We start from the raw sequence: 15,961 nt of genomic DNA, 5'->3' as shown, positions 1-15,961 counted from the left end.
TATTATGAAACAGAACACTACCATATGTTATTGAAAATGATTTCACCTCGGGAAGGCTTTATGCAACTAATTTGGTTAACTTACCAAATGTTCACAGTGGAACTTCTTTCTTTACAAGAGGAGGGATTTTTGTCTTCCTTATTTACTGATGTATTCTAACACACCAAGAAAAGTCCCTGACAGTTAATGGATTTTCAATAATCTTTCATTGAATTAATGAAAACAACAAATACATAAACAAAATTGAATCTATTATCTATCTATCTTCAATGACCCACTGCTCTTTATTCATCTTGCATAACATAGGATAAAAGAGAGTCAAAGGTTCTGAAGAAAGAATATCATTTATAATATTCCTTTCTTATTATCTTCAGCAGTAAATCTTTAAAGTCGGTGTTTAGATTTGGTATTCAAAATCCTATTACAGTATCATAACTCTTTCCCAAGTCTTTGAATTTCATCAGTAACATAGTCTACGTCAGTTTGTCTTGTGACAGGATTAGAAAAGACCATTCGAAAAAAATTTACTTTGTCCCCATAAGGCTGGTAGTTTAGCATGGCTGTGCCTTCCTCTGTCATTTATGCTTTAATGTTTGGAGCAATCTGTGTATAAATGCAAATATCATTAAAAGGAAATTTTACAAGTAAATACTGTTCCACATCCTAGATGGCTACATAACTATCATTAGCTTGAAGTAAATTGCAGGCAATTTACAACTGTCAGGGATAATTTTTAAGAAGCAGCTTAGTACAGAGAAAAGGCAGCACATTCTATATTCATACTGTAGCTCTTGTTACTCCATGATTCATGATTACCAAACTCACAAAATAATGCAAGTGCGCTAGAATATATTAAAGAAGGTTGTGTGACATTTTATTTACATGGCAATTCAAGTAGAAGTATCTGGGAGAGGTAAAATGAAATAGAAAATGGAAAAGTAGTAGTATCTTTTGATATTCTAACTTCCGCTCTTTGCATTATTACAATACATCGTTTTTTTCGCGGTATGCAGGCCTCTCACTGTTGTGGCCTCTCCCGTTGCAGAGCACAGGCTCCGGATGCGCAGGCTCCGGATGTGCAGGCTCAGCGGCCATGGCTCACGGGCCCAGCCGCTCCACAGCATATGGGATCTTCCCGGACCGGGGCATGAACCCGTGTCCCCCGCATCGGCAGGCGGACTCTCAACCACTGTGCCACCAGGGAAGCCCTACAATACATCTTGAGTTTTTCTACAAGGTCACTGTTTTGCAGCAAAGCATAGTTTTCTTTGTAAGTTTTACAGAGACAAATTCTATCTAATTGTCTTGCACAGCTCCTAAAACAATACCATGCACATGACATTAGATCACATTACGCCCTTGGGTTATTATTATAAGACAAAGTGGTACTGAGACTCGGAAAGGAAGAGGAGGGCTTTCTATAACTATTGAATGTGCTCCTCTTCTCGAAACTTCTACTCCTGCACACAGTTTACCTTTAAAGTGCTACAGATGCTCTCCATTACTTAACTTTCCCATAAGTTTTTATATATGGCAGGGCATATATACATATGTTTTGCTTATATAGTCATTATATGGTCAGACGTTTCATTTAATGTCCTTCTTTAATATTTTAATTAATCAACATGACCATAAAATAAAAGGTATTAGTTATTGCCTGCAATATTGTTAAAAACTGCTTTATATTTCCCCTTTGCCCCCCATCCAGGAGCATGCGCAGATCTCTGAGAGGGACGGCTCTCTGGTGAGTGAGTGTGTGTATCTCCAGGAAATAGCTCGCTCCCTGTAAACATGTACTCCACGAACTCTCAGCTGGTAGTAATTACCTAGTAAAAGGTAACACTTACATGTTAAGAAAAAAAATTAAGAGCTTCGCTCAATACTTGCCTCAAACCACAAGATATTTAAACAAGGGGTATTATCAAAAAGCAAAGGGGCTTCCCTGGTGGCGCAGTGGTTGAGAGTCCGCCTGCCGATGCGGGGGACACGGGTTCGTACCCCAGTCCAGGATGATCCCGCATGCCGCGGAGCGGCTGGGCCCGTGAGCCATGGCCGCTGAGCCTGCGCGTCTGGAGCCTGTGCTCTGCGGCGGGAGAAGCCGCAGCAGTGAGAGGCCTGCGTACCGCAAAAAAACAAAACAAAATTCTCTATTTTCTCTTAAGTCTTATAAGCCCAGTGAAATTTTCTGATGACATAAAAAGTTGATGCCCTTAAACACTGATATCAGATAGTTTGTGTTCACCTTCTCCTAGGGCAGATCACATTGCCTAAGATAAGTAGTTGTGATGGTGGTCAACTCAAAAGTGGTGGTGATACTATTATAAAATGTATGTATATGATGCATGCTTAAAATAGGTTAAAAACTTACAGTAAATGTATAGCTAAATAACACGTAATAGTGGCGATCCTCTTTATTTTAATATACATTCTTAGGGTAAAGATTAAATCTCCTCATTGCTATGACATTTATTTGGATTTTTTTCAGTATTGATCACTGATCTGTAATAAAATCTCTCCTAGATTCTTGCTCAGATGACCTTATGATAAATATTTCAAATGTGATAATTCTTCTCCAAGTACGTCTTCTATTGCTCATAAAAATTGTAATTATTTCTATTCTTATCTTCTCCCCACTAAGCCTTCTAGCTTAGAACTCAGATTCTGTCTTATTCATTTTATACCTCTAAATCCTCTGGAACATATGGCAAGCATTAACTGATGAATGAATTAACCAAAGGGTAAAAAACTCAGTAGATTGAATATTAAGCATTCAAAAAATATTTTTCAATTATATAAATGATGACTAGATTAATTTGCAAAATGACTGGGGGGTTGAGATTTCACTTGGTTCCATACAAATATTAAAAAAATGGCTTAAGACCACATTACCACCTTCCACTAACCAATCAAACTAACCCAGACACGTTATTTAAAAGGCAATATTAAAATGATAAATACTACACCATACACACAAACTTACCTTTTGCTGTTCTTGATCTCTTCCAAACTTTTTGGGATATGTTTAAGTCTTGGTGGGAAGTACCAGAAGCAGACATTGGTGAACTCAGGCTAAATCAAAAATTAAAATTTTATAAGTATTCTTAAAGTTTTACCTAATTCTTTAGTAATTTTATAAGTATCCTCAAAGCCCTACCTAATTCCTTAATTATCCCAGAAGTGTTTAATTTAACTTTTAATATATTTTAAAATAGTTTTTGAGGATTTAATACATATATCAGGCACCAAATACAGAGATAAAAGAAATGGTGTCCTCACGGAGTGCCCAGTCTTCAGCCATCCATCCCATGCCCATTCCTCAAAATATATTAAATATTTTAATGACAGTGCCAATTTTATATTTGAGTAAGGTCACTCAGGCTGTAGTATGGACAATCGATTAGGGGAGAGAACAATTGAGGGGAGGAGAATATTAGTTAATAGAATGTTATAGTAATTCAGGAGAGAATGGAGAGGACTTCACTGAAGCAGTGGCCACGGGTACAGATAGGAGAGTTTACGTTTCCCAAATCTTCAAAAGATAGAATTGATCTTTGCTAGGTTTTCAAGATGAATTCAAGGTTCTGGCTTCAGTGGCTAGATGTCTTTTATATAGATAAAGGGGTATAAGAGAACTTTACTTAAATCAATTTATGAAAGCTCATTTCAGAGAGGCAGATAAATGATCAGAGAATGTACAGTATTAAAAACAAACAAACAAATTTCTTCTAGTTTCAACTTAAGACTGAGTGAGACTAACCAAAAATAGAAATAATACAATCAGAGGGAGACAATGTAGAAAAAAGACCAACCACCTTTGTTTCCTAATAGTTACTCTTACTAGCATGACTTAAAGCATGCCACTGGGTTGGCTGACTGGGCCTTGAAGAGGAAGATGGATAGAATACTAGCAAAACTCTCCATTTTTTCATTAATATCTACTTAGTACTTTAATAATGATTAACCAAGGATTATCATATAATTTAAAGCCCACTTTTTCTTATGTCATCTACTATCCAGAAACCCAATTGCATTCTCTTACAAGAAAAAAACTAGGAACAATTAAATTACTCTTAATTCAGTGTCATCAAAATCAGAAAAGCAATTATAACCGAAGAGTTTCATCTTAAAAATTTAAAAATTGAGTATAATCATCAAATTAATCTTTTGGACCCTCGGCCTGTAAGAAAGAGAACTTAAATGGAAAAGTTTTTAAAACCTGTATGTTTTGCATTTAGATAAAATAAAATATTTAAAATAATTATTACATACAACTTTTAAATTATCTCAAAGTATTGGATAGGTAACATATTCAAGTAAAAAAATACTCAGCAAAGAAAGTATACTTTAAACTCTCTCTCACAAAAAAAAGCCCACTAATAGAGTCCTTACCTTTGCATCAAATACTAGCTTAAAGTTACCTTTTCTCTTTAAAACTTTATAAAAGTATTTTGCAAGTTCCATGTATCTGTTGATCTGTGCCTCAAAGCCATAGGTTCCCTGTAGTTAAAAAAAATCAAAAGCTTCATTCAAGTAAGTACCTTTAAATTACACTGAAGAAGTTCCTGAAATGTATTAAATTTATTTAAATGTACTAATTTAAATAAATGTGATTATTATCTTACTAACAGTAGGTATTATATATTCTCACTGTCTTCTTATTTCTATCCCCTCAACTTGCTTTTACTCCCTACTGTCTGTGGAACTTGAGGCAAGTTACTCAGCCTTTCTAAGTTTGGCTGCCTAGATCTACAAATGTTTGATAAATATTTTGACATGAATTTTTTCTTTTTTTTCTTTTTTTTTTTTTTTTTTTGCGGTATGCGGGCCTCTCACTGTTGTGGCCTCTCCCGTTGCGGAGCACAGGCTCCGGATGCGCAGGCCCAGCGGCCATGGCTCACGGGCCCAGCCGCTCCGCGGCATATGGGATCCTCCCAGACCGGGGCACGAACCCGTATCCCCTGCATCGGCAGGCGGACTCTCAACCACTGCGCCACCAGGGAGGCCCTTGACATGAATTTTTTATCTGTCTAGTATGCAGAGCAAATTTTAAAAAATTATATATAATGTAGTGAGGAATAGGAGAAATATGACAAATAAAGCCCTTGGCATACTGGCTGGCATAGTGCATCTTAAAACTAACAATTGTTGAGCTTCAGCAGTATATCAGGTATGTAGTTTAGTGCTTTGTACTCTTGGTTTAATTTACTCTTAGAAGAATCCTATAAAGTGGATAACAGAGGCACAGAAAAATCGACCAATCTGTCTCCACTCACCTTCTTTCCCTTGGTGATTTCCACTTGTCTCATGGCTCTAAGCAGTATATACAGGTTGATGACTCTCCCACTTTCATTTCCATCTGAGGCCTCATCTCTGAACCTCAGTCTCCTGCTTCACATAACTAATAAACATCTCAAAATCAATGTCCAAAAGTGAACTCCTGACCTGTCTGCACAAACTTGTTTCTCCCAGTCTTCCCAATCTCAGTAATACATGAGTTTTATCCTTTAGTTGCTAAGGCCCAAAACATCAAAGTTTTCTTATCCTTGACCCTCTTCTTTTTCTCACTCCCCACATCTAATATTTTGGAAAATTCCACAGGATTTACCTTTAAAACGTAATTAGAATCTAATATATCTTAACCTATTCACTGCCACTATGCTGGCCCAATCACTCTCCACTTCATTACTGAAATTGCTTCCTAACTGGTCTCTTTGCTTCTGTCCATATGTTCCATGTATGTCCATGCTGAGGGTATGTGTTCATAGTTACTCTAGGCTTGTGTAGTGTAGAGCCTTTACAACCATGAGGTGGTACTTCAGTGTCTTCTCAATACTTAAGCCTTTGTGATCAGAGTTGGTTTCATGAGCATACAACCTGTGCAGTCACACAGGGCCCATATTCAGAAGGGCTTCAGGCTTAACTTAATGCTCTGCTGTCGCTGTTCTGAAATTCTTTAAAATTTTACTTTGGACTTGTGTTTTGAGCGTGAAGTCCAGTGGGACAATGGATCATGCCTATGAGCTAAGGAGATACAGGCAACATACATGTCTGCCACTCCTTGCCTCCCCAGGCACACCTAGCCTTTGCATTGCATAATGAGCATGGAATTCCACTGGTCCTACCATATGTGGGAACTCAGTGACAATGCAAATAGCACGAGGTAAGGATGCTACACCTACAACTAAGTAAGTGGGGATGCTCGGAGCCCCCAAGAGGCTACACTTTCTGTTTAAATCAGAACTTGTTTTCAACAGAGACCGAAGGCGATGTAGTTCTAAGAAAGAGTAATGATGGAGGAACCTTTCATTTTCTTTCTTACATTATTTCCTCGTATGACCAGCTCATTCCACGTTAGCCACATTGATCTCCCTGTTGTCTTAGATACAACAGGTGTGCTTCAATCTCAAAGATTTTAAATTGAGATTCCCTCTTGCACACATCTAAATATTAGCGTGATCTCCTCTTCACTTTCTTCAGATTTTTGCACAAATGTAACCTTCTTATTGACAATTACCATACTATTTAAAATTATAAATACTTACCCCTAGCATGCAACTTTTTATCCTTTTTCAAAGACTTATTTTTCTCCACAAGAAATATATATGAATCAAAATGTGTAAAAAGCTTTGATTGTATGAACGTTTGGTCAGATGCTCCGAACTTTCACAATTTTGAACAAATATTGGTTTGGAGAAGGCATTACTAGTCTTTGAAATGCTTAAGAATAGACATGATTAAATATCAGTGGACTAATATTTTGAGCTAACCACTTTATCATTTGATATTTTTCTTTGAGGGCAGTCTGGTTCAGGGGGAAGCTGTAAGTAATTAGAGGAAGAAAAAATTGCAGAAAAGTTAGTAGAGATTATTGATGAAGCATATTCCTACTCTGAATTCTGAAGAAATGGGGATAAATATCATTGAAATACTTGGCATAGAGTTTATTACCCTTCAGCAATTTTCCATATAGAGCTTTTGGTGGCATTCAATGCCTACTAAATTGGCAGTGAAAAATATCAGGATATGGGGGCTTCCCTGGTGGCGCAGTGGTTGAGAGTCTGCCTGCTGATGCAGGGGACACGGGTTCGTGCCCTGGTCTGGGAAGATCCCACATGCCGCGGAGCAGCTGGGCCCGTGAGCCATGGCCGCTGAGCCTGCGCATCCAGAGCCTGTGCTCCACAACGAGAGAGGCCACAACAGTGAGAGGGCCACGTACCGTGCAAAAAAAAAACAAAACCAAAAATCAGGATATGCATCCTCCTTGTGAATGTATCTTTAAGTTTCTTGAAAAAAATCTACAAAGATTGAATAGTAAAGACAATGGCGCTTCTATTCTGAACTTAATTGGACTCTGTTAGCCCAGGTCCTCCAAATAGCAGACACCAAGATGAGATTAAAGGTGCAAGGACTTAATTAGTGAAGTACCTGTGTGAAAGACAGTGGGAAGGAGCCAGTCAGACTGGGAGAGCTTTCAGACTGTGAATAAGTCTGATCCTAAGTGAAGGAAACAGGTGGGGAAAGGTGGGGAAGAAGCGTCCTGGACTATGATGAAATCTAAGTAAAATTCAGAAAGGCCCTTGGGAACTCTTGACACCAAGTCAGCTATCAAGAGAGTCTCGTGTCCCTCAGGAATGGGAATGCCTTAGAATCCCTGCCATGCTCAATCAGTCATTGACTGGGAGAAAACTTTGGAAAGCACAGCCTCAGGGCAAATGCAATTATGAATTTAAGGGAAGCAGATGGGCTCTTGGACAATTAAGCTCCCTATAGCACTCTCCTGGCCAAACACAGCCATTTTTTGAATATAAAACCAGTCCAACCCATGTAGAAAATCCAACCAAAAAGAAGCTTTTGCATTAGATTTGCTTCTGCATAATAATCGATGTTTGTAGAATCTTATATTACTATATGATTTTCTTCTTACTTACTTTTGTAACCTATCACAGTATTTTATGTAACTAATTTTATTTTTAAGAAATATGAATTTCATTAAAGATGGCTCCTCTTTCTACTATCAATGAAGTATTCATTCTGTAGTTATAGCAAATGAGAAAAACTATTAAATTTTTCATTTATATCTCTGGACTTCATTCTTAATGCCCATTGTTTTGTCAAGAGTACTGATGGAGATTCACATAGCAAATGTTTAAATATTTACTAGTTATAAATCATGCTACAAACTTGCAAGTCAACTCCTCCCATTCAAGCCCATCATGGATATTTACCTGAACCTGATTTCTAGTATATAAAAATGTTCTATAATATAAAAGAATTCCCATTTCACAGTATGCTGAGATTTTTTTCCTATTCCCAGGAATGGCCCTACTTATATAACATCTGTTTATACACCATTTTTATGAAGTAGTCTCCATAGGCAAAAGATGATGAGCCTGCTTTTCATCACTACCCAATGTGAGTTTTGGTATTCCCATGGTGCTATGAATTGTATTAAGAAAGACAATATGAATTTGTGGAAAAAAATATATTTTGGATTTAGGTGAGTTGTCACCTTTGCTCCTTAGATTTAGTTCTCTTCATCCACTAGCAAGTTAATTTCTTTACCTATTTAACAGACATAACCAGCACAACTGTTGGGAAACATAAGCTAAATAACACGTAAAGCTTTCTACCTAATACATGTTCAATAAATGGTAGATCCATTACTATTAAATGAATGTATTCATTATTTCAATGCCTCATTATCAAAAGAATTTAAGGTGAGTTACCAATGTAGATACACTATTCAAAGTGTTTTTTTTAATGCTTATTTTGAACTAGGTGATTATAAGGTTAGGAAAAAGCAGTTGATGAAAGAGATAAATTTAGAAGAGAAAATGTTGCCAGTATATTATATACTAACCAATATATTATTGCCAATGTATTATAGACTAACCAAAGTAGGATCATGAATTTGTCTCTGTGATTCATGTTACAGAACATATTTTTCTATTAGTGTTTTGTACTAGGAATTCCATATCTACCAAATAAAAATCTAACCAGCTCTAACTGCCTCTGATACTGACATCTGAGAAGAGTCCCTTAGGGTCCACAGGGTGGGTAATGTAATGTAGAGGACCAGATCCCCAATATGGTAAAGATGCTGTTAGTTCATGGCAAAGCTTTCATCTGAGCAGAACCTAATGCCCATCTTCCTATAGAGTACTGGGAAGAGGGTGATAGAAATAGCTTCCTAAAAGCATGTCAATTATTTAAATTAAATTTTAAATAAGGGGCAGTTAAAAATTATAAATAAGGGGCAGAATGAGGGTGTAGACATGTCCTGCTGTTGTCATAGTGTTTGGAGAGACAATATATGCTGCTCCTGCCTCTAAGGTAGATTGAACATTCAGGCAATTAATAAGTGTTCACATCTGGGAATCTATATTGACTTCAAGTAGCTTGACCTATTTCCAATTACAATTAGAAAAAAGCAGTATTTTTTTAACAGAAGCTGCAAACAAGTTTATATTCCTAACAGATTTCATTCCTGCCACTTGATAGTAACAGTAAAACAAGCTAAAAATTTTTCCACCTCAAGTAGAATTTTGAGCTCAGAAACCAAGCTTGCCATTTGCAATTAGAAACAGAGCAGTTTCTTTGAGAAATGTTTAAGACAATAAAAGACTATAATTTGGGAAAAGGCACCCAAAGAAAGCTCTAAAAATTGGAATTGGTTAGACTGGGTATCCAAATAAATAAGACCTAATAAAAGAGATGTCAAATTCCTACCTTTGCCTTCCACATTAACCAGAGCTTAAAGATATCAACATGTTGGCCACACTGAATGCTTTTATCCTCAGTGTCAAAGTCAACATTGTAGAGTTTATCAGGCTGGAAAAGGTATCCAGCTTGCATCTGGTTACATGCTCCCAGAAGACCCTGAAAAAGGAATGATACATCTACTATGTAAGTCATACTCATTTCAATAAAAAAACACAATTATTTATTTCAATTCACTTAGCTTTTCTACCTTACATGCACATTTAAATAGAATTTTTGTTTATTTTATATAAAAAATTATGTTACTTTCTTAGGATTTTAGTGTATTAAGTTCTTTGGATTTATTTGGAACAGTAGATGGTGTAATTAGACTACTACTTGTCTATTTCTCTTTACCTTTTCTTAAAAGCCTTGAAGTTTTTCTGCTCTTCTGAAGTTATGCGGCTGTCGTGTACTGAAGGTAATAAGAACTGGGTGCTGGTTCACTTTAACTAAACTCTCTCATAAATCAGCCATCTAGGTGCTCTGATGGCCACAGGAGGTACAGAATAAAATAACCCGTTTATTTAATTTTGTGCTTTCCTAGCCATTTCCTTGCATATAAAGGATGTTGAAAACATTCCTCCTCAGTGTTGAAGAATGGAGAAATATTATTAAAAGATAATCACTAGACAAAAGCAATGTTTTCCATCACCCAGTTGAAAAGAGGCTTTTCTCAAAAGATGTGTGTTGCCACAGCGTAACAAAGGCTAAACCTGTGTGCATTGACCGGGTATAGTTTAAATAAATACCAATTATAACTTTCTGAATAAGAAGAAAATGACAATGTATCTATTATGTGTCTATTATATGCTGGACACGTCACAAATATTATATCATTTGATCCTATGGAAGACTTATGGCATACCTACTACTATTATATCATTTTCATAGATTGAAGAAATGAAAACTGTACCATGGTAAGTAATTTTCAAGATCATATGTCTATACAGTGATAAGTTTCGGATCTAACAAAAGGGGAGTTTGTCTGGGAGTCTGCAAAAATCCAATTTCTAAGGGAAGAAAACTCACACTCTTGTAGGAGTGGCTTATGGATCTAGGGAGAGAATCACAATGAGGTGTGGGGGGAATGGAATAAAAATGATACCTTGCAAAGGAGAGTACTTTATGTGTGTGTGTGTGTATGTGTAAATATATGTTATATATATATTATATATATATAATATATAGTGTCATATTTACATATGAAGAATATTTTCTCTTTAGTTTACTTCCAACTTCCACTTAATTTTTTGTTAGATAAGAAATGGAGACAAAAATATTTTAAAATGGTATACTCAATATGAGTTTTAACTGTCAGTTCTGGGGTAAAGATTAAGCTACAGATATTTATAGCACCTAAAATCTGCCATACTCTGTGCTGGAACCGTGGATTTGTGATAAGAAAAAGGGTGGAAAAAACGCTGGCCTCACTGAGTTTACATTCTGGGTTGCAGGAGGCTGGGTGGGTAAGGGCTACTTCAAAATACTCATTATGAGTGAAGAAATCAAGAAAGCCTGCAGAAAACTGGCTCTTGAGCCCTAAACATAAAAATATCAGAAAATTGAATATAGAACTGTTAGCAAAGGGGAGGGGCAGCAAATTCCAAAGCTTTTTAAAGAAAAAAAGCATGCAGCTGCATTGTAATTTCTGAGTACCAGACACACAGCAGTGGACAGGAAGAATTCGACTGTTAACCTGCAAGTTTCCAGACAAGGCAGCTGCCATTTTATTGATGGGATATTGAAGGGATATTGTTGCCATGCAGCCAACTGAGCAGAATCTGAAGCAGAGCTAATGGTTCCAGCCTGAGATGCTGAGAAGGACTGAAGCTAGGAGAGCACAAAGATTCTCTTAAGGTAGAGGAGACGAGGTGGGTATTTAATACTCAAGAGTGAGTGTGGGGGGGGGGACCTTCAAGATGGCGGAAGAGTAAGATGCCGAGATCACCTTCCTCCCCACAAATACATCAGAAATACATCTACACGTGGAACAACTCCTACAGAACACCTACTGAACGCTGGCAGAAGACCTCAGACCTCCCCAAAGGCAAGAAACTCCCCACGTACCTGGGTAGGGCAAAGTGGAGAGATTCCCGCACAGAGGATCGGTGCCGACCGGCACTCACCAGCCCGAGAGGCTTGTCTGCTCGGCTGCCGGGGTGGGCGGGGCTGGGAACTGAGGCTCGGGCTTCGGTCGGAGCGCAGGGAGAGGACTGGCGGCGTGAACACAGCCTGAAGGGGTTAGTGTGCCACGGCTGGCCGGGAGGGAGTCCGGGAAAAAGTCTGGACCTGCCGAAGAGGCAAGAGACGATTGTTTCGGGGTGCGTGAGGAGAGGGGTTTCAGAGCACCGCCTAAACAAGCTCCAGATGGGCAGGAGCCACGGTTATCAGCGCGGACCCCAGAGACGGGCATGAGACGCTAAGGTTGCTGCTGCAGCCACCAAGAAGCCTGTGTGCAAGCACAGGTCACTATCCATACTTCCCCTCCCGGGAGCCTGTGCAGCCCGCCACTGCCAGGGTCCCGTGATCCTGGGACAACTTACCTGGGAGAACACACGGCGCGCCTCAGGCTGGTGAAACGTCAAGCCATCCTCTGCTGCCGCAGGCTCGCCCTGCATCCATACCCCTCCCTCCCCCCGGCCTGGGTGAGCCAGAGCCCCCTAGTCAGCTGCTCCTTTAACCCCATCCTGTCTGAGTGAAGAACAGACGCCCTCACGCGACCTACACGCAGAGGCAGGGCCAAATCTAAAGCTGGACCCAGGGAGCTGTGCGAACAAAGAAGAGAAAGGGAAATCTCTCCCAGCAGCCTCAGGAACAGCGGATTAAATCTCCACAATCAACTTGATGTACCTGCATCTGTGGAATACCTGAATACACAAAGAATCATCCCAAAATTGAGGCAGTGGACTTTGGGAGCAACCATAGACTTGGGGTTTGCTTTCTGCATCTAATTTGTTTCTGGTTTTATGTTTATCTCAGTTTAGTATTTAGAGCTTATTATCACTGGCAGATTTGTTTATTGATTTGGTTGCTGTCTTCCTTTATATATGTGTATGTGTGTGTGTGTGTGTGTGTGTGTGTGTGTGTGTGTATATAAAATTCTTTTTCCTTTTTCTCCTTTTGTGAGTGTGTATGTGTATGCTTCTTCGTGTGATTTTGTCCATATAGGTTTGCTTTTACCCTCTGTCCTAGGATTCTGCCTGTCTGGTTTTTTTTTTGTTGTTGTTGTCGTTTTAGTATAGTTTTTAGTGCTTGTTATCATTGGTGGATTTGTCTTTTGGTTTGATTGCTCTCTTCTTGCTTGCTTGCTTTTTTTTATTTTTAATAATTATTTTTTATTTTAATAATGTTATTTTATTCTTTCTTCCTTCCTTCCTTCCTTCCTTCCTTCCTTCCTTCCTTCCTTCCTTCCTTCCTTCCTTTTCTCCCTTTTTTTCTGAGTCGTGTGGATGAGAGGGTCTCAGTGCTCCGGCCAGGTGTCAGGCTTGAACCTCTGAGGTACGAGAGCCTATTTCAGGAATTGGTCCACCAGAGACATCTCAGCCTCACGTAATATCAAATGGCAAAAGCTCTCCCAGAGATCTCCATTTCAACGCTGAAACCCAGCTCCACTCAACGACTAGCAAGCTACAGTGCTAGACACCCTAATGCCCAACAAGTAACAACACAGGAACACACATCCCCCCACCACCCATTAGCAGAGAGGTTGCCTAAAATTATAATAAGGTCACAGACACTCCAAAACACACCACTGGATGTGGACCTGCCCACCAGAAAGACAAGATCCAGCCTCATCCACCAGAACACAGGCACTTGTCTCCTTCACCAGGAAGCCAAAACAACCCACTGAACCAACCTCTGCCACTGGGGGCAGACACCAAAAGCAACGGGAACTAAGAACCTGCAGCCTGTGAAAAGGAGACAGCAAACACAGTAAGTTAAACAAAATGGCAAGACAGAGAAACACACAGCAGATGAAGGAGCAAGGTAAAAACCCACCAGACCTAACAAATGAAGAGGAAATAGGCAGTCTACCTGAAAAAGAATTCAGAGCAATGATAGTAAAGATGATCCAAAATCTTGGAAACAGATGGCAAAAATGAAGAAACGTTTAACATGGAACTAGGAGAACTAAAGAACAAACAATGATGAACAACAAAATAAATGAAATCTAAAATTCTCTAGAAGGGATAAATATAGCAGAATAACTGAGGCAGAAGAATGGATAAGTGAACTGAAGATAAAATAGTGGAAATAACTACCACAGAGCAAAATAAAGAAAAAAGAATGAAAAGATTTGAGGACAGTCTCAGAGACCTCTGGGACAACATTAAATGCACCAACATTCGAATTATAGGGGTCCCAGAAGAAGAAGAGAAAAAAAAAGGGACTGAGAAAATATTTGAATAGATTATAGTTGAAAAATTCCCTAATATGGGAAAGGAAATAGTCAATCAAGTCCAGGAAGCACAGAGAGTCCCATACAGGATAAATCCAAGGAGAAATACGCCAAGACACATATTAATCAAACTGTCAAAAATTAAACACGAAGAAAACATATTAAAAGCAGCAAGGGAAAAACAACAAAAAATACAAGGGAATCCCCATGAGGTTAACAGCTGATCTTTCAGCAGAAACTCTGCAAGCCAGAAGGAAGAGGCAGGACATATTTAAAGTGATGAAAGGGAAAAACCTACAACCAAGATTATCTACCCAGCAAGGATCTCATTCAGATTCAATGGAGAAATTAAAACCTTTACAGACAAGCAAAAGCTAAGAGAATTCAGCACCACAAAACCAGCTTTACAACAAATGCTAAAGGAACTTCTCTAGGCAGTAAATACAAGAGAAGGAAAAGACCTACAATAACAAACCCAAAACAATTAAGAGAATGGTAATAGGAACATACATATTGATAACTACCTTAACTGTAAATGGATTAAATGCTCCAACCAAAAGACATAGACTGGCTGAATGGATACAAAAAGAAGACCCATATATATGCTGTCTACAAGAAACCCACTTCAGACCTAGGGACACATACAGACTGAAAGTGAGGGGATGGAAAAAGATGTTCCATACAAATGGAAATCAAAAGAAAGCTGGAGTAGCAATTCCCATTTCAGACAAAATGGACTTTTAAAGACTATTACAAGAGACAAAAAAGGACACTACATAATGATCAAGGGATCAATCCAAGAAGAAGATATAACAATTGTAAATGTTTATGCACCTAACATAGGAGCACCTCAATACATGAGGCAAATGCTAACAGCCATATAAGGTGAAATCGACAGTAACACAATCATAGTAGGGGGCTTTAACACCCCACTGTCACCAATGGACAGATCATTCAAAATGGAAATAAATAAGGAAATACAAGCTTTAAAAGACACATTAGACGAGATAGACTTAATTGACATTTATAGGACATTTCATCCAAAAACAACAGAATACACTTTCTTCTCAAGTGCTCATGGAACATTCTCCAGGATAGATCATATCTTGGGTCACAAATCAAGCCTTGTTAAATTTAAGAAAATTGAAATCATATCAAGTATCTTTTCCGACCACAACGCTATGAGACTAGATATCAATTACAAGAAAAAGTCTATAAAATACAAACACATGGAGGCTAAACAATACACTACTAAATAACCAAGAGCTCACAGAAGAAATCAAAGAGGTAATCAAAAAAATACCTAGCAATGAATGACAATGAAAACACGACAACCCAAAACCTATGGGATGCAGCAGAAGCAGCTCTAAGAGGGAAGTTTATAGCCTACCTCAAGAAACAAGAAACATCTCAAATAAGCAACCTAAACTTACACCTAAAGCAATTAGAGAAAGATGAACAAGAAAACCCCAAACAAGACCAAAAGACAACCCTCAGAATGGGAGAAAATATTTGCAAACGAAGCAACTGACAAAGGATTAATCTCCAAGATTTACAAGCAGCTCATGCAGCTCAATAACAAAAAAACAAACAACCCAATCCAAAAATGGGCAGAAGACCTAAATAAACATTTCTCCAAAGAAGATATACAGATTGCCATCAAACACATGAAAGAATGCTCAACATCATTAATCATTAGAGAAATGCAAACCAAAACTACAATGAGATATCATCTCACACCAGTCAGAATGGCCATCATCAAAAAATCCAGAAACAATAAATGCTGGAGAGGGTGTGGAG

At 38.3% G+C, this 15,961-nt stretch overlaps 1 protein-coding gene across 1 annotated transcript in view; it reads right to left on the bottom strand.

The window, feature by feature from the left end:
• Positions 1-429: 429 nt before the first annotated feature.
• Positions 430-15,961, bottom strand: part of LOC308626743 (glutamate decarboxylase 1-like) — a gene marked incomplete at both ends in the record, with an annotated part of 54,523 nt that continues 38,991 nt past the window's right edge. The window contains 7 exon segments of the mRNA XM_081252148.1: positions 430-579; positions 583-603; positions 1,235-1,316; positions 2,981-3,069; positions 4,069-4,122; positions 4,390-4,497; positions 9,730-9,879. Of these exon segments, the coding sequence (XP_081108274.1) occupies positions 430-579; positions 583-603; positions 1,235-1,316; positions 2,981-3,069; positions 4,069-4,122; positions 4,390-4,497; positions 9,730-9,879 (654 nt within the window).

Source organism: Mesoplodon bidens (genome assembly GCF_964165515.1).
Source record: "Mesoplodon bidens genome assembly, chromosome: 13".
In the NCBI taxonomy this organism is placed as follows: Eukaryota; Metazoa; Chordata; class Mammalia; order Artiodactyla; family Ziphiidae; genus Mesoplodon; species Mesoplodon bidens.
This window is presented reverse-complemented; position numbering and strand designations above follow the sequence as displayed.